The 25,375-nt window shown below is 37.3% G+C and overlaps 1 protein-coding gene across 1 annotated transcript; it reads left to right on the top strand.

Annotated features, from left to right (window-relative positions):
- Positions 1–466: 466 nt before the first annotated feature.
- On the top strand, positions 467–23,692 carry stan (protocadherin-like wing polarity protein stan). Its single transcript, XM_011497542.1, has 21 exons — positions 467–844; positions 1,969–2,243; positions 3,568–3,907; positions 4,907–5,296; positions 7,055–7,549; positions 8,001–8,467; positions 8,830–9,437; positions 9,777–10,268; positions 10,809–13,028; positions 13,398–13,704; positions 14,117–14,441; positions 15,163–15,737; positions 16,092–16,458; positions 17,012–17,227; positions 17,370–17,942; positions 18,503–18,932; positions 19,143–19,380; positions 19,760–20,113; positions 20,711–21,152; positions 21,863–22,135; positions 23,113–23,692. The coding sequence occupies exons 1-21, from the start codon at positions 570–572 to the stop codon at positions 23,144–23,146; spliced, it is 9,696 nt and encodes a 3,231-aa protein (XP_011495844.1). The 5' UTR covers positions 467–569; the 3' UTR covers positions 23,147–23,692.
- The last annotated feature ends 1,683 nt before the right edge of the window (positions 23,693–25,375 follow it).

Genomic DNA, 25,375 nt, shown 5'->3' on the forward strand with positions numbered 1-25,375 from the left:
TATGGCTTGGTATTATAGAAAAAGTACGTTTCCTACTGATATTTATTAATATTCGAAATAACGAAGTCTATTTCTAGTCAGAAATAACATTATTATTGATAAAAGAATTCGACACCCTTCAGGATGATTATGAAACTGCGATTTAGCCCAGTATTCAAGACAGCAATGACCCCTCTCTGAATCATTGAACTCTTATTATTATACGGCATTCATGCCGCTTTCGTAAGCTTCTAAAACGAGAAAACAAGAATGTTAATCGCGAATTACATTCATTAGAACTAATTAGTGTCACTTTAATACAGCACCCAAAGGGAATAAGATACAAGCGATAGTCCCAGGTTAATAAGTAATTCTCGAGGGCCCCATGAGCAAAGCTAATTGAGCGCTTGCTATAGCATCGAGCAAATAAGAATATGGAGTATCTGAGAAAGCCAGTGAAAAAAGTATTCTTCGTCTCATTGCAGAGTCTGCGGTAGAGAGCGGAGGCCTTGTCCCATGGCAGGCTGCGTTCATGTCATCGAGGCCGGCTAATGGCTGCTGATCGAAGGGGCCCCACGTAGCCAAGGGCCATGGGGGCGCTCCCGCGACCGGCATGGCTCTGCCTCTGGCTCCTAAGCCTGCTTCTGGGCCTTGCCCGGGCCTACCTCGCCGTGCTCTCGTCGGACCTGCCCACTGGCACAGTCGTCTTCGAGGCCGGGGTCCCGCATCTTGGGGGTCGACGAAGGTATGCCGCTTCCCAGGATCGCACTGCCTGGTTCGCGCTCAAATTGCTCAAGGTGCACCCGCACACTGGAAGAGTCAGCCTCGCCAAGAGCTTAAATTGCGATGGTCTTCAGTATCCGAGGTAGGTTTGATCATCGGCTGTACTCGTCCAAATAATTTTACATATTACACAAGGTATCCGCAAATTTAGACATTAATTTCAAGATAAGAGTTTTGCACTTTTCACACATGATTGTATAATGAATGAGTGTTTGAACTTGCTTCGAAAGCCCCGCAAGTCTATTTATTGGTAGAAAACAATAAAACGTAAAAAAAGCTTAGCTATATTGAAACATTGGAAATTCAAGGAAATTGAAGTGAAATTATAAAATACAATTTTAACATATAAATGGATAATTATTATTCGAACGGGGCATGATAAATACGTGAAAATAATTACAAATATTAATCAGAGTTACGTGTTCATAAACAATGATTGTTAAATTTAATTATATTTAAAATTACCCTCTCATTTCTATTTTACTAAGTTTCATAAATTGTATTGATAAATAAATTTTCATTATTACACATTTAAATATATTTTGTAACTGTTAATTTTTTATCCAATATTTATTCATATAAGTCTTATATAAATAAGACGTTATCCAAGGCTTAACTTAATACTGTATAATTATGTGAAAATTGTATTTATTTATTACAAAAATATTGAAATTTTTTTTTATATCTTTCTCTTATAACTTGAACAGTGATAAAAGTTAATAAATTAATAATGACGATCGAAAAATAGATTGTGTTTCTTATAAAACTCGATAAATAGTATTTCTTCATTGCGCGTTTGCGCGCTGCTATAATAAAGAAGATTGTAATAAAGAAAGAAAGAAAAGAGAAGAAAAAAAAGAAAAGAACGAATGGGTTTAGGTATGCAAGTGGTTATGACTTCTTAGGAGGGGGGGGGAGCATTTGTCATTTGTATTGCACAAATTAATAGCCGTCGTAAATGCCGTAATAGCCAATATGCTGTGAAGGAACTCGTTGCAAGTGCAGAAAAAAATGGAAAATTCCAGCGCAATGCCCCTGACCGCGGAAGCGTTTTCGTCCTCCTTTCGTAATTCGTAATGGTAGCCCAGCTTCTTCACAAAATCCAACGAGGATGACAAACCCAGCGTGGCAACGAAGGGTCACTGTAACGGGGATGGGAGGGTGTTAACGAGCCCCAACTGATCAACGTCGCTGATCTGTCTGCAGGCTATTCACATTTTACATCGACTCGACGAGCTCCCGGTTGGGCCGAGCGACCATCGACTACTATAGCCTGCCTTTGCGTATCCTGGTGACCGGTTGCGGCGGCGAAAACGTGGACCTCGCCGCGACGAAGGGCTGGATGGCGGAGACCCTCGCCTCCTACGCCATGCCGAGCACCGATAAATTCACTGAGGTCTGCCTGAGGACGTCACAACTAGTCGCCGCGCTCAGGGACTTCCTGCCGCATACGGCCCTCAAGCAGTGCGAGACCAGATGGGGTACGTACGCTCATAAGCTCGCACCATTAACGGAGCCGATGAGGGCCGCCACCGCTTTTTATTCGGCCTTGATCGAAGCCCCTCCATCGCGTCCAACCAGTTCTTCTCTTCCTTCCGAGTTTACATTGCCGTAAGACCCTCAATACCCTCCTTCTCCCGCCGACCAACTCCGCCACAACGTTCCTTACCACTATCGGGAGTACAAGCAGGCTCGTAAATTTTTAATGCCCGCTATTCTTTCGGGGAGCCTCGCTTGACCCAAGAGGGCCAGCTGAACACGATATCGATTCCAATCAACGACTCCTATTCCGCGTTTTATTTCATTCTTTATTTATTTATTTAATCTTTTATTCGCATTAATTATTCTTAATTTATATTACTATAATACCTAATCTTTTATAAGGATTGAGAGGCATTTTCACGGTGGCCGATTGTACCCGAAACCATTCGCTTCGTTCCTACGACACATTCTCATGCGTCATTTACGTTGAGAATGCAAGACTGCGACTTAGGTAATGATAAATCCAGTAAGCAATAGCCGCAGTCGTCGAAATAACTCGATAAAATAATAAATATAATAATAATAAGAATAATAATAATAACAACATATGATAAAACTCTCTTATGTTTAAAAGGTTCTTTTTCACCTTTTAATAAGGAATCATTTTGAGTATTAACATGACAATTAATTATACGCGAGCTGGATTGATAATAACGAACCACGCCGTGCTGGCATAAATTCTAGTATGCTACTAATTAATCGATATAAACATTGTATCATCTTTTTCATGCTATTGCGCGCATTTACTAACGTTTATATTAAAGAAATTGATTTATCGCAGGATAACGGGATTTACATTTTTAGTTCGTCTTATTGAGCTCTAAAATATCAAAACAATTATAAAATCTATAACTTTTGCGTGTATCAAATCTTCCTTAATTAGTGGCGTCCGTTACACTTTTTTATAGTCTGTAGATCGTTAAAAGCAATAAAGTTGCAAAAGCAATTATTATTGAAATGTACAATTATTTTGAGAACTTTTGCAATAATGAAGATTGTTTCATCTAAACGGGTTATACTTGATTAAATAAGTAATTTACAGCAATGCGAATGATATGCTTGGCCACTTGGGTAAATGTCCAACTTGAAGTAAATTGAAATACGTTTATTAACCATCGACAAATTTTCTGTCTCCCATCAAAGTCTTTTAATGAATCGCGACAAAAGCCACTTAGAAAACACGAAGAAACTAAGCAAAAAACTCTCGAATAGTTAGGACATGATTAATAAGCCAGATACGTTGGGCTCTCGCTCACATACTAGGTGGAGTGGCGGACCCACGATTCCTCGTGGAGGGTGCTGCCGGCGATCTTGTCTCAGCGTCGGAGCAGTGCCTCGTGGACCCATTGTGGAAGATCTCGGTCTCGATGAATCTTCGCTGCGGCACCAGCTACCTCTCAGATGCGGAACACCGACTAAAGATCGTCTTTCACCACCAGCAGCTCGATGACACGGACCTGGGGCGCAGGGTGCGCCGGGAGTTGCGCAATCAGTCACCGTTCTTCGAACAAGCGCTCTACGTTGCAGCGGTCGAGGAGGAGAAGGATCCCGGAGTCGTTGTCACCTTCGTCCGGGCACGGGATCCTGAGGGCGGTACCGTCAGGTGACTATTAGACTCTTTCCAGTCGATCTGGGTAACAACACTTTTTCTTACACTGCATTTCTTGTTCCTTAAACTGCGCCCAGATCGCTTTGTCGGCATTTTCCAATTTAAGTTCTTTGCGCCATTCGACGTTCAAATATTATATTCCTTATTTAATAAGCCCATTAATTTTTAAATATACATTTAAATACATCCTTTTACTGAGCGTAGTTTTTATTTTTAAAGGAAAAGCAAAAGACTACTTAGAATATTTAAAATGCCAACGCTACCGTTTAACGTTTAGCTAAATTTTTGAAAAAATTCTTTTTGGCATAGAACTTATTAAGAATATTTAAAAATTATTTTAATATTCATTAAATCATATGCTCCATTACTTCTGTTACAAAAAAGCGAATTACGAGCTATTATAGAAAAAAAATGTACATACATACAAAAAATATGAAACGGCCTTTATAATTTTATTATCGTCATCAATATGTTGGCTAATCTATTTTAGCCGTATATTTACATCAATTTTAGATCACATATTAAAGAACCACCTGCTTGAATAATTATTTAACCATTCAATATCAATTGATAAAACGTACGATGCCATCAAGGCTTCAATTCATTTTAATAATTTAGCTCAAGCTACATGAATAGTTTATTTACGATACTAATAAACCATCGAGTATTTTATTTTTTTTTAAGTTTTTTTTCTTTCTTTTGTTATTTACACAAGATTCTCGCAGGGAGCAAAGTAATTCAATCGCTATTCATAATAAATCAAACATAAAAAATTTGAAATTAATAATATCTCGCCTTCCTTAAAGTATAAAAGGCTTTCGAATTAACGTGGAAAAAAGAGAGGTTTTCGTCAATCGCGAGGATAGTTGCAGCCATGCAAATTCAAGCGTAAAGAGCATTGCTCAAGGCTAATTTTACTTTCATAATTTAACCAACATCAACGCAGCATCGATATAAAGAGACGCGATCCTTATCACCCCATTCGCTCCTCAGGTACACGATGAGCTCGCTGATAGACGCGCGCTCGCAGAGCCTTTTCAGCCTGGAATCGGTGCTCGGAAAGGTAACGACAACCGCACGGCTTGACCGCGAGAACGTCGATGTACACTACTTCCGAGTGCTGGCGGTCGACGACTCCTTCCCGCCCAGGACCGGCACGACCACGCTGCAGATCAACGTCCTCGACACAAACGACCACGCGCCGACTTTCGAGTCGCCCGAATACGAGGCCGCGGTCCATGAGAGCGTCCCCATCGGCTCCAGCGTCGTTTCCATCAAGGCCACCGATCAAGATGTTGCCAAGAACGCCGAGGTCGAGTACGCGATTGTCTCCACCACTGGCGGCGGCACAACTACACTCACCGAGGACCAATCGACCTTCAGGTACACGCGAGAACTCTTCGATTATTCCGCCAGAGATGTTCCTAGTCATTTCAAATTATTTTCATCAACCCTATTTTATTTGAAAATGTTGAAAACGTCAGATGTGACCGCTTGCAATGCAGAGGATACAGCCAATTATGGCACAATCAAGTTTATCTACACGGCATCCATTATTTAATCCGTTATTTCATTTTTGCATAACTCTAAACTTTCTTATCGACAAGATAATGATTATACTTACCAGCACATTTTTAATCTACGTTATATCATTGAAATGTAAAATTAACTACTACATATTATATGAATAGCTGGATAATTATATATGTTTATAATTAAACTTTATTCATTTTGCCAAATACAAATACGTTTGTAAGATTTAAACATTCGACGATTATGTTTTTCAAATATTTAATTTTCTGTATTTACTGTAATACATGAATCTTGTATGATATGTATTTTTCACCAAAAATTATAGTGTATAAACTATATTAAATGTCAATTAAATTGCACTCGGATAAAAGATGTATAAATTGACACTCGTACATTATAAGAATAGAATAAAAAAAAATTTAAAGACATATATCAATGGTAACAATTTAACGCGTATAAAAAATGAATTTTAATGAACGTAGAGAAGGGTACTTCGTTCCCTTTTGCAAATGAAGATCAATCAAATGTTCGAATTATATTAAGTTGCTATTTAATACAAATGCAATTTATTAAAACCTTTTAATTTAAATTGGGACCTCCTTAGTACGTAAAATAAATTAAAATTTTAATTAGCTTAGCCTCGTTTATTAAATAATAATAATAAAAAAGAATCTACAAACTATTCAACTACATGCTGATAATATTCGAATTCAGGTAAACTAATTATTACTTTCGAAATACCTCGAAATGAATGTTACTTTAAAAAGTAAACCTTAAAAAAACTACGTTTCAGAAGTTTTCGAAAACCGGTATTTATTAAAACTAAAAAATGGAAGCGTCATCTAGATAAGTTAATTACATTAATTTAATCATTTCATTGGTATTATAATCAACTAATGGCTTTATTAATTAAAATAAACCTATTGCCTCGAATAAGTAAAATCAATAAAATAAATAATTATTCCAATTTAAATATACTGTATAATTTTATGGAATTTATCATACATCTAAGCTATAAAATAATATTCTAACAAACAGCGTATTATATTAAGAACATAAGAAAAGTGTTAATATTTTTTTTTTTTATATTTTTAGTATGTAAAATAAATTGCAAATTCGACGACAGAATTTACAATCGTTATTTTAATAAGTATTATAATGAAGCCATTATATATCATAAATAATATCTACATTTAATGATTAAATCTAGACGAACCTATTCCTTCCTATTGTATGATACTTCCGTAGTATTAAATTATAATCGAGATCTTTAAATAGTCAAGCCCATGGAGACCATTGACACGGTATTAGTTTGAATATTATTGAGTCTATATTTTACCGATTCTAAATAAAGATCTATCATGAATAATAATAGATTTTAAATTTAATCGAAGCTTATTATTTATCGATCGGAGCCGAATAAAGAGGTCAATATTCTAATGCATGCACCTAAAACCTAAATTTCATTTAGCCGTACAGCCTAAGCAACATTAGTCAATTTTTAGTAATACTTTTCCACTGTTGTATTATGTAATCGTAATTCAAACAGTTTCGGTCACCACTTCGGAGCGGAAAATATATATATATATCACAACCGCTTATTTGCAGGATCGATCCACGCTCGGGTATCATGACAACGAAAACGTCGCTCGACCGCGAGAAAACCGAGGTATACACGGTAATAATCCAGGCTATGGACCTTGCAAATCCACCGGTGAATCGACGCACTGCCTCGGCTACCCTGGTGGTCCACATCCTCGACGACAACGACAACTACCCGCAGTTTTCTGAGCGCACGTATATCGTGAGCGTGCCGGAGGATCTCGACTATACGATAAATCCGGTGATCGCGGAGATACGTGCGACGGATTCGGACACGGGCTCGAACGCCGCGATTCGCTACGCGATTATTGGGGGGAACACGCAGAACACCTTCCAGATCGACTCGCAGAGTGGTGACGTTATATTGGTGAAACCTCTCGATTACGAAACAGTGAAGAATTACAAGATCATCGTGCGTGCGCAGGACGGCGGACTGCCCGCCAAGTCCAATACTACGCAGCTCCTCATCAGGGTGAAGGACGTCAACGATAATGCGCCGAGGTACGCTCGAAGCGATTCTTTCCTTAGCCGATCCCACGACTTACAATTATCGCTTAAATGGAGTCATGGCAGTTGATTTCATTTAAGAATCATTCGTCATGACCGGCGTCTCCTTTAACTTAAATTCACACTGATTGAAACGCCTCCAAATCCATGTTATTTAGCGGCTGGTTTTTTTTTGGTTTTGTTTTTTATTTGTTCTTGTTTTTTGTTTTTTTTTCTGTTTAGTTTAAATAATGGAGTCTTAAAACTAGGCTTGAATTTTTACACTCAAAGTTTCTGTAAACATTGCAATAATAAGAAACTGTAGCTCCAGACAGCTAAATACAACGATTGGCTGGTCAAAGAATCGAGATCGAGACTTTTCTTGTAAAAAGCATAAAGAATAGAAAATACATGTAATATTTTTGTTATAAAATTGTTAGAAAAGATTGCAAATACTTTTATGCAGATTTCATACGAGTCTTTTTCAAGAAGACGTGTCCGAGTCAGTTTCCATTGGCTACTCCGTACTCAAAGTTCAGGCCTATGATGCGGACGAGGGCCCCAATTCTCAGATCAAATACTCGATTGGCTCGCGCGACTTAAGCGGCGGCTCTACCGAGAACTTCCCGGTGGCTGTGAACTGCGAAACCGGGTGGATATTCACAGTGAAGCAGCTCGATCGCGAGCAGTGCTCCAAGTATCAGTTCGTAGTGGTAGCGAGCGACTCGGGCGAGTCTCCAAAATCAGCCAGTGCGACCGTAATACTAACCGTCACGGACGTCAATGATAACGATCCATATTTCGATCCCAAGAGTTACGAAACTGTAGTCGCGGAGGATGATTCGCCCGGTACACCTGTCACAACTGTCACTGCAACCGATCCAGATGAAGATGCCCGAATCCACTATGAAATTTCATCCGGAAATACAAGAGGTCGGTCGGCGAAGCCTTTTAAATGTCACTAGTATCGATAGAGCACATACTCGTAAAACGCCCCTACAACACGATCTTTCATTCCATTAAATTTCATAGATAAGACTAAATGCAAAATACATTGTTAATGAAATTTTTACTTTTTATAGAAAAACGTAAATGACATTTTATTTATTTAAATGGATAATTAAAATCGTGTGTAATTAAATGATTTGCACGACACAATCGAGAATGGTAGATGGTCCCTTAGCTTGGTCGACTACTTAAAGAAATAATTATCATGGAATTTAACACTGACAAATGCATTGATTATGACATAACTATGAAATCGGGAAATGTGATTGGCTGAAACCTTTTCTCAGGTCGCTTCTCCATAACGTCGCAGAACGGACGCGGCCTTATTACAGTAGCTCAACCATTGGACTATAAGCAAGAGAAGCGCTTCGTACTGACCATCATGGCATCTGACTCGGGCGGCAGAAGCGACACAGCCTTCGTCTACGTGAACGTTTCCGACGCCAACAACTATGCACCCGTCTTCGAGAACGCGCCCTACTCACTCTCCGTATTCGAAGATGCGCCCGTCGGTACGACGGTTCTTGTCGTCAGCGCCACGGACTCCGACGTCGGGCAGAATGCGCAGATTACGTACGGCCTTGGCAGTGATACCGACGAGGCTCGCGAAGCTACGGAATTCTCTATTAATCCGCAGACGGGAGCCATCATCACGACAAGGCCCCTCGATAGGGAACTCGTTTCCGGCTATTTGCTTACCATCACCGCCAAGGACGGCGGTGTCCCGCCGCTCAGCGATACCACTGAAGTCGAGCTATCCGTCACCGACGTCAACGATAATGCGCCCACCTTCGACGCCGTGCAGTACCAGGGCACTGCGAGAGAGGATGTGCTCATTGGTACCAGCGTTATCAAGATCACTGCCACGGACATAGACGTCGGCCTCAATGGACGGGCAAGTCTCGTTTGTCTCATTGCGATGATATTCCAGTCGTGCACCGGTGCTTTTTCAATTCTCTTCATAAGCAAATTCAGTAACAACGCTTTGAAATGTCGCTTAAAAATATCGATAAAAACCAATTGTCTGTTGGGGATATCGCGTTGCAAACACTTGTAACAGTAATTATAACGGTAAGCTAGATTTAAGGGGCGCAATAAATGACTGCCGATTAACATAATGCAATAATGCATTGGTGTAATAATATTGGTCAATAATATTATTCAAATGAAGTGCGCCGCGTTTCAAATTGAATTGTAATTGAACGGACGTTAATGTTAAACAAATAATTTTCAGGTCAAATATACGCTGGAGAATGATGGCGATGGCTCGTTCGCTATCGACTCGGCCACTGGTATAATTCGAACAGCTAAGGTTCTCGATCGCGAATCAACGGCACGCTACACTTTAAAGGCTATGGCCATGGATCGTGGATCGCCGGCGCTATCGTCAATAGTCCCCATCATCATTAAAATCGAAGACATAAATGATTCGCCGCCTACTTTCGAAAAAGATAAAATTATACTCTACATTCCTGAAAATTCGCCTGTCGGTTCTACGGTCGGCGAAATCTATGCCCATGACCCCGACGAAGGGCCCAACGCCGCTGTACAGTATTCTCTAATAGGTGGCGAAGATGTCGGTAGTTTTCGACTGAATTCTCGTCCCGGAGCCGATAGGGCCGAATTAATTTCTTTGCAAGAATTGGATTATGAATCGACAAAGAAGAAATTTGAATTAGTCGTAAGGGCCACTTCGGTACCGTTGCGATCGGATGCTATAATTCAGGTAATTTATTCATTGCAATTGTGATGATAAAAATTTGTATTTAATAACATTAATAATTTAAGAATTGTGCATTAATTGCAAGAAACGATTAATCATTCGTTAGAATAGCATTAAAATTTAGTGAAAAATACACAAAAGTAATAAATTATAATTAAATTAAAGATAAAATATGATAGTAAGTATTGTTATGTTAATTAGACTGGGCTTTATTCATGAGCAATGAAAATCAAGTGAAATTTTTCGACATTTAAATAATTTAACGGTGGTCTTAATCTGTATATTACTGTTATTTTTAATTTTTTAATTTTATTTTATACTATAAGTACTTATAAATGATCAAGTAACAATAAATAAGTAACAATAAATGATCCTATTGTTATTTAAGAATTGAAAAAAAATTGGAAATGTTTAAGTACTCCTTCGCTCGAATAGTGAAAAATGTTTCGATTAAAAAAACAAAAAATAAACAATAAACAAAAAACACTATTATACGATTATAAATATGATGAAAGTGAAATAATAATTATTGATATATTTTAGGTTCTCGTTACCGATGTAAATGACAATGCACCGAAGCTAGAAGACTTTCAAATAATCTTCAACAATTTCAAAGATTTTTTTCCAAGTACTGCCATTGGTCGAGTTCCTGCATTCGACGCGGATGTGACCGATAAACTTGTTTATACAATACTTTCGGGCAACAACGCCAATTTAATTTCTTTAAATAAAACGAGCGGAGAAATTATTCTATCACCTCAATTGAACACAAACGTGCCTCGCGTAGCGACAATGGATATATCCGTAACAGACGGCATCAACGAAGTAAAAGCAACCATGACACTTTCTGTAAGACTCATTACGGACAAAATGCTCTTCAATTCCATAACCGTGAGACTGGATGAGATGACCGTTGAAGCTTTCTTAAGTCCCCTTCTAGGATACTTTTTGGATGGCCTAGCTGCCATTATTCCCTGCCCCAGAGATAATATATTTATATTTAGTGTACAGGAGGATACGGATGTGCACAGTAAAATTTTAAATGTCAGCTTTTCGGCAAAACGAGTGGAGCCCGGCTCGAACGACGAGTTTTATAGCACTCAGTTTCTGCAGGAGCGCGTCTATTTGAATCGCGGCATTCTCGCGAGACTGGCTAATGTTAAGGTTCTACCATTCGACGATAACCTGTGCGTGAGAGAGCCATGCTTGGACTACGAGGAGTGCATTACCGTATTGAAATTCGGAAATGCATCGGGTTTCGCCAGCAGCAGTACCGTGCTTTTTCGACCAATTTATCCAGTGACGACCTTTACTTGTCAGTGCGCTAAAGGATTTACGGGGAGTAGAGAGGCTTATTTGTGCGACACCGAAGTCAACTTGTGCTATTCGAATCCATGCAAAAACGGAGGGACCTGTAGACGACGGGAAGGTGGATATACGTGCGAGTGCCCGGCTAAGTCAACGGGCCAAGCCTGCGAAATATCTCTAGAAACGGACTCGTGCGCGGCAGACCTATGTAAAAGCGGCTCTCAGTGTATAAACAAGATTGACGGTGGATTATTTTGCGATAACTGCCCGATTACACCATTAGAGAACGTGACGCCTCTTTGCGAGCTCAGAACTCGAAGTTTTGGGCCTGCAACCTTTTTAACCTTTCCATCGTTGAGACAGCGGCACAGGCTACATCTTAAACTGAGATTCGCCACCGAAGCCTCGGACGGTCTATTATTATATAATGGCCGATATAACGAGAAGCACGACTTTATTGCTTTAGAAATCGTGGAATCCCAAGTACAATTTAGCTTCTCTCTGGGCGATGTAATAACTAGAGCAACGGCTGAGATTCCCGGGGGTATATCCGATGGACAGTGGCACGAAGTCCAAGTTTCCTATATTAACAGATCGGTAATAGTATCGCTGGATAATTGTGATATATCGTTGGCATTGAAGTTCGGGGAGAGGCTCGGCGAAAAATGGTCGTGCGCGGGAAGGAACGAGCATATCCTTGAAGAACGATGCAGCGATATCACCGAAACTTGCCATCGATTTCTCGATCTCACAGGGCCATTGCAATTAGGAGGGCTGCCCGCAATACCTTCGAACTTTCAAATACGAAACAAGGACTTTATCGGGTGCATAAGCAATTTTTATGTGGATCATCGATTCATTGATCTTAATTCATTCGTGGCGGATAACGGCACGATTGTCGGCTGTCCCGAAAAAATGCACTTCTGTGCATCTAATCCGTGCAATAATAATGGATACTGTAAAGAGGTATGGTCGGGCTATGTATGCGAATGTGCCGATGGCTATGCCGGATCGCAATGTAATGATGAAATAGCCAGACCCTGGCGATTTCACGGCGATGGCTTGCTCAGCTTCAATCCCTTGTTAAAGCCCATTCAATTACCGTGGCTGACGGGATTTAGTTTAAGGACGAGAGCTCAAGACTCTTTCATTATGACCATTCAAATTGGACAGAATAGCTCCATCTTGTTCCAAGTCATGGGTGGAAAGTTAGTAGTTCTGTTAGATGGTGCCGATGTGATAAAATCGTCAACTAATGTAGCCGATGGTCAGTGGCATAGGATCGACGTTCGCTGGCAAAGCGGTCAAATTATCCTGGATATGGATTATAGAAATAAGCCATTAATCCAATCGTTGCCGGCTAAATTACAAGGTTTATACGTTGGAAGAACCTTAATTGGTAGCCCCGACAAATCATTCAACACCGAATTGCCGCTCTACAGTGGATGCCTTCAGGTTCAAATGGATTATTTATATTTATAAAATTCCAATATAATTATATCATATTTAATAATTAATACTTTAATTGTAATCAAAAGTCACGAATGAAAATCATCCAAATTTAAATTGAATCACAAAACTATCGAATAATAATAATTTAATAATTAAATTTAATAGACGGTTTATGATTTTATTATACATGTGATGATCATTTTTTGCTTTACATTTAATTTTTTATTTTTGACGTACTTAACTATTGCTTTACAATAAAAATAGTTAAATCTCTACAATCAATTTATAATGACATTCCAATTATCTTTAATGGAAGACTTTATATAACATTTATTAAATGTTTAAAAAAATTCCATAATAAAAATATTGCAGGACATACGAGTAGGAACGAATCAAACACTTCTTCAAGTACCAATAATTCAAGAAAATATTGGATTCGGATGTGACAGTGATAATACATGTCGAGTCAATTGCGCAGATTCTGCAACTTGTGTAACGAAGTGGGAATCAAGCGAATGTATTTGCAGCGAAGGTCGAGTCGGTCAGAATTGTGAACAAATATGCGACATAAATCCTTGCAGCTCATTTGGTACGTGTGTCGCAGTCACAGATAGTCAAAAGGGTTACGATTGTAAATGCAAAACTCCTGAGTACTCTGGAGAATACTGTGAAATTAAAGGTAATGCATATTATTTAACAAAATTATCCAATAAGTCGCGTCTACTTCGTATCGCTCAACACACACTTTGCCAACAACACGTTGTAAATATCTAATCTATTACTAATATTATCACCAGATATTATTATATTATATGCAGATATATTATGAATTAATGTTAAATAAACTGAAAAAAAGTTCTTTTATACTATTCGTTATTAATTATATGCAATTTTAAACTGTAATTAAGGAAAACTATTATAGAATTAATAATAAATTTAACGGGAAATATTACGTATAATATTGAAAAATTATATTCAGATATAATTGTATAGTGTACGTAAAACGTTGTGTTTGTGGAGAAAGCTTAGGGTCACTGGGAAAATACAAACGAAATAGCGAATTCATTCACGAGTTTTTTTAACGCTTATAGCCGAGCAGCCGTGTCCCGCGACCTGGTGGGGTTCGCCGGTCTGCGGTCCTTGTCACTGTGACGAGTCGCGTGGCTACGATCCATCTTGTAATAAGACCACAGGTGAGTGCTACTGCAAGGAGAATCACTATCAGCCTCCCGGCGAGATGGAGTGCACACCGTGTGAATGCTATGCCACCGGGAGCTTTGGCCCGCGCTGCGATTCTCTAACCGGCCAATGCAGGTGCAGGATGGGCGTCATCGGCAGGTCCTGCACCGCTTGTCCCAACCCCTACGCCGAGGTCACCTTGAAAGGCTGCGAGGTCGTCTATGACGGCTGTCCAAGGTGAGACTTTCTGATGACTTTCAGAATTCCTGCTTTATCGAAGCTCTTCCTTCAGCTTACAAATAGCATCACAACATCAGCATAGGCATTAATGTTATTTATTCTCAATTGCACTCGATTACAGAAATGTAATAATTTGTCCGATTTAGCATTGATATTTCTTTTTAAATTTCTGAGTTTAAATGAAAAACACAAAAGAAAATAGAGCATCACAGCAATAGCAAATTCAACTTAAAATTTTAAATATTATTATAATTATTATAATATTATAATTACCTCCGATTATATTGTTTAAAAGCTAAGAAATGACGCGACGTATGTTAAAAAAAAACAATTGTTTTATGCATTACTATTTATAGGTATTTACTTATATACGTATTGATTAGAAAAAATTTGCATACTGAATATGAATTATTTTCTAAATACTATATTAAAAAATAATGCTGGAATCTTATTTCTCAAGTTAATAAAAATTATTATTATATTAAAATTTACTTTAAAAAAAACAGTATAGCGCCTTACAGATACTATTTTATAGAAATATATTCTTTTTTATTTTTATTTTTCAACGAATTAACTTTCATTCATTATAGTCAATTAACCCCTATCTTGCAATAAAAAAAGCTTGACAAATCTAAAATGCAGATAAACGCGAGGAAAATGCACGTAGCGTACAAGCAGTCGATTATGATTCAATTAAAAAAATTTTCACGTATCGCAGGTCATTTGCCGATGGTTTGTGGTGGCCACGAACAAAGTTCGGCGAAACAGCGATCGAGGACTGTCCGGGTACAGCCGAAGGCAAAGCCTCGCGCTCTTGCTCGGACAAACTCGGAGGCTGGCAATCGACGGACCTCTTCAACTGTACCTCGGAAATCTTCGTCGAGCAGCGACATCAACTCGCCGCTATGGAGACATCGGAACTCAGCCTTAACACTTACGTCGCCGTCAAGATGGCCATGGAGCTCCACAAGGCCGTGAACGCCACGAAAAATATGTACGGGGCGGATCTCCTCGTCACTGAGTCCCTCCTCTCTGCCCTCCTCAAGTACGAGGACAGCCTCGCTGGGCTGAACCTCACCCACAGTCAGGACAAAGATTACGTGGCTCATCTGGTCGGCATAGCCGGGGCGATCCTGCAGAAGAAGTACTCCGAAAATTGGGCGAGAATCGAGTCCCTCACCGGAAACGGCCCTGACAAAGTTATGCTCACCATGGCCGAGTACCTCAAGACTCTCGCTGTATCACAACATGATACCTACACCAGCCCCTTCGAAGTGGTAGACGCTAACGCTGGTATGTGTACCTCAATATTTGCCTCGTTTCGCTTATTTATTATACTTACTTGCATGTCCCTTTTCAATAAAAAAATGTCTGCTGCAGAGTACAACAATTTGCAATATCAGTGTAATCATTGATAATACATAAATAGTCCCTTTTTTTCTATCAAATTTAAAAGGAAATGAAGAATTATTTTGTATTCTACTGCGATAATATTGTATCCTATTATTTGAGAAACAGTGGAAATCCATTGGTAATTGAAACACGTTACTGCTAAAATAAAAGAGGAAAATCTTAAAAAAAAAAAATAGAGTAAGAGGAAAACGAAGCATTATAAATGAAAAATTAATCCAAACTGTCGATTCGCAGTATTGGGCTTGGACATCGTCACGTCGACAAGTTTATTCGGCTACGAGGCGGTGGAATATAAGGAAGACGCATCGCTCTCTACGGCTAGACCTACTGAAGCTGATCAGAAAGTTATATTGCCGGATACCTCTGCCTTCTTCGTCTCGCCCATACATATGGGCCCTTCGATAAGCTTTCCAAAGTACAACAATTATATGCCTGATCCAAATAAGTTCGATCCGTATTCAAAAATACAAGTGCCTCTAAGTCTGTTGGGTATACAATCCGTTACCCAGGGCGACCTCAATGTCAAAAACAGTCTAAGTAATCATAAAGCCGTATTAAGTTACGTACAATATCGGGAACTTGGTAGTCTGCTGCCTAGAAGGTATGAAAACATGTCTACTCTAATCAAAATGCTGCTCAACTGAATATGTAAAGAATATAGATTTGATTAATATTATCATATGTCTTTGTAATCTAAATTTCTATTCGTTATTTCAATTGTTAAAATTGCTCCACAATTACAATGAATTTGAATTTGCACAAATTATATTTATAAATTAATTTATGATTTAATATAATTTAATATATAAGTTAATGATCATCGTCATTGAAAGTAATTTGCAATTCATGCATATTTAATAACATTGAATTTAATGTCGTCAGAGATTATTGAATAAATAGTTTTTCACATTTAAATTATATTCAAAATTATACATGTGTTGTATATAGGCAATAGCATTTTCATAAAATTCGAAAAATTGTAATAAAATTGATAAAATAGTTTATTATAACGAGTGTACTGAATTGTAATGTAATGGAGAGATGGGGAGGGGAAGAAATAAAAAAATATGCAAGATAAAATATAGTTGAACAGTAATATTATTGTCTTTCTTGATATGCCAACTAATACGTTTCTTAACAATATATCATTTTAGATTTGACGACTCAGTGACGGTAAGATGGGGAGTCGAAATTGCAATTGGATCACCTATTATAACGGTTTCCGTCCTAGTGCCATCCGAAGCTGGATATGAGACTTTGACAGGCATTCCTCTTAAATTTCCTGTTCGAATTCAGCTTTGGCTAAGTGAGGATGATGGTTATAAAACTCGAATCAATCCTCAATGCGTGCATTGGAGCACGGCCAGAGGGTATAATTTCATTTTTTAAATAAATTACCTTATCATTGAAATGTCCAAAAAATAATTACTTTTTGTGTTTTTTTTTTTTTTGTTTTGTTATAAATTGTTTCTTAAGTCTGTGATTGCTCAAGTGATAAATGTTGCGTTACAGAATCGGCGAGTGGAGCAGATTGGGCTGCACAACCGAGGTCGATGATAGTACTCTACCTCTCGGTACGATGGTCAATTGCTCGTGCATCAAACTCTCGACATTCGCCGTTCTGACGGACGTCCTCGACTTGGAATACGTCCCGGAGCCATCGCTCCTCGAGGACGTGACGAGCTACAGCGCCTTCATCATTTCCCTACCTCTCCTCCTCACAACAATCCTTATCTTGGCTCTGATACGCGGCGGCCACACCAACTCAAATAGCATTCATAAGAACCTCGTGATGTGTGTCTTCGTTTCTGAATTGCTGTATCTCGTGGCCCTGAAGGCGCGCAGTGCCCTCATCGGCAACGAGTTCCCCTGCAAGCTCATCGCCATCGGGCTCCATTACGCCTGGCTCAGCACCTTCGCTTGGACACTCGTAGATTCGATACATCTTTATCGCATGCTCACTGAGATGAGAGACATCAATCACGGGCAGATGAGGTTTTATTACACCCTCGGTTACGGCGTGCCTGCGATCATAGTTGGATTAACCATTGGCGTCAGAGCTGACCAATACGGAAACTTTTATTTGTAAATACATTCGATTATATTTTAAATACAATAATTGTGGTTTTATGGACCCTCTCCTTCTACATACTTCTAGCACCCAATTTTATATTTCATTTGAATTAGCGTGCACTTTTCGCGGCTTGTAGTTTTTACAGAATGTAAAATGTTTTATAACAGATTTATTTATTCGTCCAATGTATTGAGAATAAACGATTATAAAAAACTATTACAATCTCTCGATATAGTTTCTAACTTATTATAAAATAAGTTTAATGGAGAATGATATTTAAAAATAGTGCACTGTGCTATTATGATAAGTCTGACGATCTAAAAATTTAATTAACTTATTTTATCCTAAAATAAGAGAAATTATTACCTAGTTTTTTGCACTGTAAAAATAAACTTGTTAGCTAAATCGGTGGCATTTATTCAAATTTGTTTCCAATAATAATGTTATGTATTTTATATGTTGATGTTACACATAGTTCTTGTCATATGCACATGTTTATGCGTGTGAATGCCTAGAACAAGAACTCCTCTGCGAGAGTTTCAATGACCATTCTGTTCTGATTAAAATACAGCTGCTGGCTTTCCATCTATGAGAACGTGATCTGGTCGCTGATTGGTCCCACCTGCATCCTGGTCTTCACGAACTTCTGCATTCTAATAATGTCGGTGAAAGCGGCCTTTACGCTCAAAGATCACATCATGGGTTTCGGCAATCTTCGCACGCTCCTCTGGTTGTCAGTTGCCTCGCTACCGCTTCTCGGCACGACCTGGACCCTCGCGGTACTCGGCGCCTCCGAGAACTCGGCTACCCTCTCCTATATGCTGAGCGTCTCGATAGTCCTACATGCAATGTTCAGCCTCGTCGGCTACTGCTTCATCAATGGCAGAGTCAGGAGGAATCTTTATCTGAGCATGCTGAAGTGCATCGGGAAGAAAGCGCCCCTCCTTGATGTCAGCATGGTCAATGGGAGTAGCAGTCAAAACGTCAATACCGGTATAAATGTAAGTCTGGGTGATCATTTATTAATTGGCACGAGGATTGTTAGAGATGGCTTATTAAATTCCTTTCCTTTCAACGAAAGTGAAAGTGTCTTCCAATATTCCTTTACTAAAATAAAGATTTCATTCGTATCTAAGTGCTTGCATAATGCATTATTTAACAGTGTAATACAAGAAGTATAAAATCTTAATTATAATATGATATATGATCAGCGGTCGGGGATTGCCTACTCGTCGACATACGGTGGAACAGACGCGAACTCCAAAAGAGTCCATGTCGGGGTGTCGACGAGCAGCACAACGTCTCGGAGCACAAATAAGACCGGATCCAGTCCGTATCGGAGCGACACGCAACTCCGAAACACCTCGACATCAACAAGTAACTACAACAGCGATCGTGGAGCTTACATGTCTAAGCGAAGCAATCATTCGACAAGACCGAAAAGGAATGGTACGTTATTATTCCCTCATCGTCCATTTTATCGAGGTATTTCCTTTATCGAAGTGTCTTTTAATTATTCTTATTGTTTGTGACTTTTAAATTTATATTTCGATGTATAATAAATCGACATATAATATTTAACAAGCTTAGCGATCTATTCAGCATTCGAATTAACAATAGTAGAGATAAATTTTTAAATTTACGATTACATTTACATACCAGAACAAGCATTTATTATACTTCGATAAAGTTCATTAACGAAATGGATTATCAAAGGAAAAATAGAGGGTTGAAGCGTTATTTAATCGATAAAAGAAATGCCGATTCTTCGCGTAGGGCTGCAGCTAGCATACCAAATTAATAAAAACAGTGCATGTAACGTTTGCAGAGGCAAATCAGGAACGCGAACAGCAGCGCCGGGATTCCGAGTCGGACTCGGACGCGTCGCAGCGGGACGATCGAGGACGAGCTCTAGAGATGGCAAGCTCCCACAGTTCGGAGGACGAGGTTCTTCGTGTGCCTAAAACCTCGGCGACCCCAAAAATGCGCAAGAACATTGGCGTGACGACACAGCAGCCATCAGCGTTGACCCACCCTTACTTACCTAATATATCTGCTAATAGAAGCGAACCCCTCAACGTCCTTCACTGCTCCAGCACCGACCTCTTTCCCAACATCAAGCCCATTTACGCGCCACGCTGGAGTTCTCAATTACCCGAGGCTTATCTACCGTCGACTAACGGTTAGTCGACCAACTAACTTCTTCAACAACTGAACTTCTTAGTTCTTGACGGCTTTCGAGCTTATTCCAGAGCAAACATTTATACTCCAAGCGAACATTGATCTACGCTCTCATATCCTTACTCTCACTCACAAAGCATAGCCGTTTACTATATTTATAATTGTACTATACTGTATAATTGATTTCAGTTACGTAAAATTATGCTTTTGCAGGCTCGGGAAAGAAAATTACGTGTAAAATGATAAACCACTTTTGACGCCATTATTCATTATTTGCTTGAATATATTATTAGAATAAAAATAATCGTATACTCCAATAACTATAAAAGTATTTTAATAATGTTGGTATCGCCAATTGTACGAAACATGAAAAATTACACTTTATGGCAATCAATAGTATATTTGTAATGTCAGTTTTGCCATATTAATACAACAATTATAACGTAAATTCGATCTTCCAACCACTGCCATACTTATTAAGATTTAAGAGTAAAAACATCTTAATTTCCTAATTAATTATATTTGTACTTCTTCTATCATAAAATTAAATAAATTATCTCAGATTGTGTATTAAGTCGAACAATTATGGGTGTTGTAGTTGAAGGACGCAGTAGTCAGTGGTCGGGTGGCACAATGTCTGACAACGAAATGGTCTCGACGAAGACGACCAGCCCCAATCCACTGTCATACGTCGACCTAAATCTTCACCATTCGAAACTGCAGCCAGATGAGACCTACTCCGAAGTTGAGGACAAGTTTCACATATCTGATAAATATTTGTATCCCTATACGCCAGGAGATGACGAACTCCACCTCGAGCAGCAACAGCAACAGCACCAACAGCAACAACTACACCAGCCAAGCTCACCAACTCCCTATATGCTTTCGATGCCCTCGAGAATTTTGAACTCGAGTCTTAGCCATCACTCACAAACTTCCAATCACGAAAATTTTAACAATGGCTACGATAGATACGGGAGCCTTAAAAAGGGACATGCGCTGCACAAAGTGAACCATGACAATCTTGGATACACTGACAGGTAAGCGTACCATTAAATATAATACAGTAATAGTTGAAATGAAAGAAAAGAAGCGTTCATTTCCGCAAAAATTTAACAATTTTTCCTTGTATAGTAACAACAGTGTTTCAATAAATAATTTCTTAAGCATCGAACTATAATATCATAGCAGATAGTTTAAAATCCTTTTTAAAAGGATTTTATCATGAATAAATTGTACAATTATATATAAGTTAAATAAAATTATGAATTTTCAATTCAAGCCAAAAGTACGCGTTAAAGTGTTTATTATCTCCTAAACAATATCGAGAAATCCGATGACTGAAATTATTTGATATTATTAAGCATTAAGAATTATTAAGTAATATAAATTCGATTAAGAAATTGAAAAAAAACAGCAACAAAAACAAAAAACTTCAAGCTTATTATTCCTTTAACTTTTATTACAACCCTTCAACCAACTACAGCAAGAAGCATAAAAGCTCTCTGTGAAATTAATGAGGCTCGAACAAATTTAAGTCTTACCTTCGTCTATCAGATCAAAGCAACAACTTGCTTTATTAATCCGGGCAGCACAATGCATCATTGAGTGCAGCACTTGAAAGCAAGTGCGACATTCCTTCGGAATAAAGTGACTGCCCCTTTGATCTCTTTAATGAGCGAAAAACGCGCCCAAGCACATTCTTTCCTCAACTTTTCTTTTGTTCGTCTCTCGACTTGGCGGCCAATAGATATGGAAGCTTGAAGAGGGGTGGGAGCCTCCACGGTTCGTACCACGATAACCTGAACAACGGCCTAGAGAGGTACGGGAGTCTGAAACGTGGCAAGATCACGCCGACGATGCTCGAGGACACGTCGGATTATATAATGCCGATCGGCAGTCGGATACTGTCAAATTCCCTGAGCCACGACCTGCAGCACCACAGCAACGAACTTGCGGCACTGAGGCAACTCCAACTGCAACAGCAACAGATGCAATACGAGCAGACCATCGCCGAGACTGAGTGAGTATCATAGCACCTTACCCTAACTATTAGCTACTTTTTATTAATAACATCTTATTACGGATCGCTGGTAATAAACTGGGACATATCGTATGTTTTTAGTTGGATGGAAAAGGCTTAAAATGAATTGAAATTTGACACGTAATAAATTTTTAAAGGGTATCACACCCAACGTTCCCCAATCATAAATTTCTCTCACGATATGCCAATAGTTGCTGCATTATAAAAAATTACATTTATCTTATATTAATATATAATTATAAAATTATATTTATTTTCGTGGAAGTTCAAACATATAAATTTTTCCTGCACTATCAATACAATGGATTGATGATCAATGATTGATCATTGTTGAAAAGCAATAATTCGCATGAATCGAAAATGTCTTATTGATAATATAAATAATGCATAAGAACAAATTTTCAAAAATGCTGCAATAAATCATACAAATTTCGTATTATTTATGTGCCCATTGAAATATTGAATTCTTTAAACTGAACCAAATATAAAATAAATAATTTCTTTCTATTTAAATGTATTATGTTAATTAATCACTAAAATGTAATCGGTAATAATATCATATGAATGTAAAAATTATGTAATATTGTAGTTTTATTAAATCGACCATAACTGGTGTTGGTATAATTATCATTTATTTAAATTTTTTCATACTACTTGGCTTGGATTTAAAACAACTAACAGTGAAGAGGTGAGCTTTCTATTTTAAGTCTTGCTTTAATTAATTTATATTTAAATTCATACTTATGAGTAATTTTTTTTTTTTTTCAATTATTCATATTGCCCTTAATATATAAGCATTAAAATGAAAGTATTAAAATCATTTAGTATTTAAATGAGATGCTTTAATCGTATTAAATGAGTCGTTAATGAATTTTACGACTATGCATGATTCCTTAATTTTATAAATAAAACCTAATTATTAAGCCAGTTTATTAAAGTATATTTCATTATTTCAGGAAGGATATTAGTAATGCAGAAACGTCAGTATGATAATCTTGTCTATGCAACAAACGAACACAAGAAACAAAGCAACAAAATTTCGTACAAACTTACAGAGTTAAATATTTTAGTCTTAGCCATTTTACACGTAAAAAATTAATATTAAGCTTAACATTGTAAGCGTTGGCCATGACCGTACATAAAATGATGCAGCCATATATATATTTTATTGCACGTATGTGTGAGTGCCTGTTTATATTGTGTTTATGTTGTATAAACACTGGAAGGAAATGTTTGTAATTTTTGTTAATTTAAGAATGCAGGATTTAATGTCTCAGTCATTTCGATGATGGTACATCGAACTTCTTAGACTCCAACCTGTAAAATATGATCTCTCGGCTGTCATTTTTCACTGATCATTTATATACCAACGAGAATTGTCATTACTTGTAATTTATGTACTTATTCAATGCTCAGTATTTGTGCAATGTATACATTCCAATGTCTTACCTTCTTTTATTTAGATTTTTACGTTACTTGTGCATTCTTCGCCTGCCTATGCAAACGTAAAAATATAAAAATATAAAGTATAACAAAGCGTATTATAACATTGTACTTAATTTTAATACTCGACTTTTGTATATATTTATATGGAGACATTTGACAAAATACAAATAATTTATATACCTTAATTGGATTATTCTTTTCTTCTCCTTCCCATCTCTTGTGGCATGCGCATTCGAAATCATATCCATAAGCAGAAACAACATTGGCATAAAAGAACTAATTTATTGATAAAAATGACTTTTATTCTTATTTGAAAATATAAATAAATTACAACATATATAATACTTGATAAAGTATCCTCGACATTGTAAACTTAATTTATGTATACATATCTTATAACATCGGAAACTACGTGCTTCTTCAGATCATAAAAAATTTATGTTTTCTCCATATTACTATTCACAGAAGATAAAATAACCAACATTCAAAGCGACTGAATATTATAAAAAACATTTTTAAGGCTATCAGATATAATCTAATCATTATTAAAAGTCATTCGATAGTTTCATATACTCATATTTTATTAATGTATTTAATTATAAAACTAGTTGAATTTCTATTAATGGACAGTCGAACGATGAATAATTATGTGTACTTAAATACGTATACATTCTTTTCATTTAACAAAAAATCATAATTATTTATTAATTACTAATTATACAGATAGAATAGTCAATCCCTTAATTTTCTATGTATAAATAAGAATATAATTAAAAAAAAAGTAAATAAAACAATTATTTATGTATATTGCATTCATATAATATACATTAAAACAATAATAATAATCTGAAAAGTCAAGTGAATACAAAATTATTTTATTCGTTACCCGTTTAGAAAAGAATGGAATCTTATCTACACTATTCACTATAAAAATTGTATATCTTAAAAATTGAGTTGTTTAATATTGTTTAAATTATCGTGAATTAAAATCAGTTGTTTCGATACATTGTGATTATTAAAATCTGATGAAAAACGAATAAAAATGTAAACTGTACATTGTTTGAATACATATAGCTATAACTATTTTTACAATTAATGGTTCCATTAATTTCCAGGTGACTTTTACGCTTGTAAATCGTTCTATATCCGAATAATTTTTCATTTTAAGTGACTAGACAGACACAAAATAGCCTTACATCATTATGTCACAGCAGTTGTAAAACCATATCCTAATGATAAAGAAAAAATTTCGATTCTATCTTTAAATATCTTACGTTACTTTATCAACTAAGCATATTTAGACGGTGACAGAATCCTACATGTCGCGCATCCAGTCACACACACCAGAATTCCTAGAATTCGACTCGACAATCAAAGTCACTCGCATTACGTGACATGTGTACTTTACGAAGCCGTTATAGGGAATGTTAATGTATTTTTTTCTTAAGCCACTTGTCTTTTGATTATGCAATTTAAAAGTAGAAACAGTGTTCCGTCTGTCGAATCGAATTCATTCCGGGTTACATCAACGATATCATAAATAATATTTCGATGAAATAAACGGTTGTCGTTAAAGTAAAATTAATTTAAAAGCCGTTTGAAAATATTTTCCAAACGATACATACATAAATGGAAAATATAAAAAAAAAGCATTAAAATGTAAATGCAATTTTCAGCTGTCACATTATTCAAATGGTTTCAAAATTTTTTTTTAAATATGCTTACCTCAGTGTCACAAATTGCGCACCGCAAGCATTATAATTAAATATGACG

The sequence above is a fragment of the Ceratosolen solmsi genome, unplaced genomic scaffold (genome assembly GCF_000503995.2).
Source record: "Ceratosolen solmsi marchali unplaced genomic scaffold, CerSol_1.0 scaffold47, whole genome shotgun sequence".
NCBI lineage: Eukaryota > Metazoa > Arthropoda > Insecta > Hymenoptera > Agaonidae > Ceratosolen > Ceratosolen solmsi.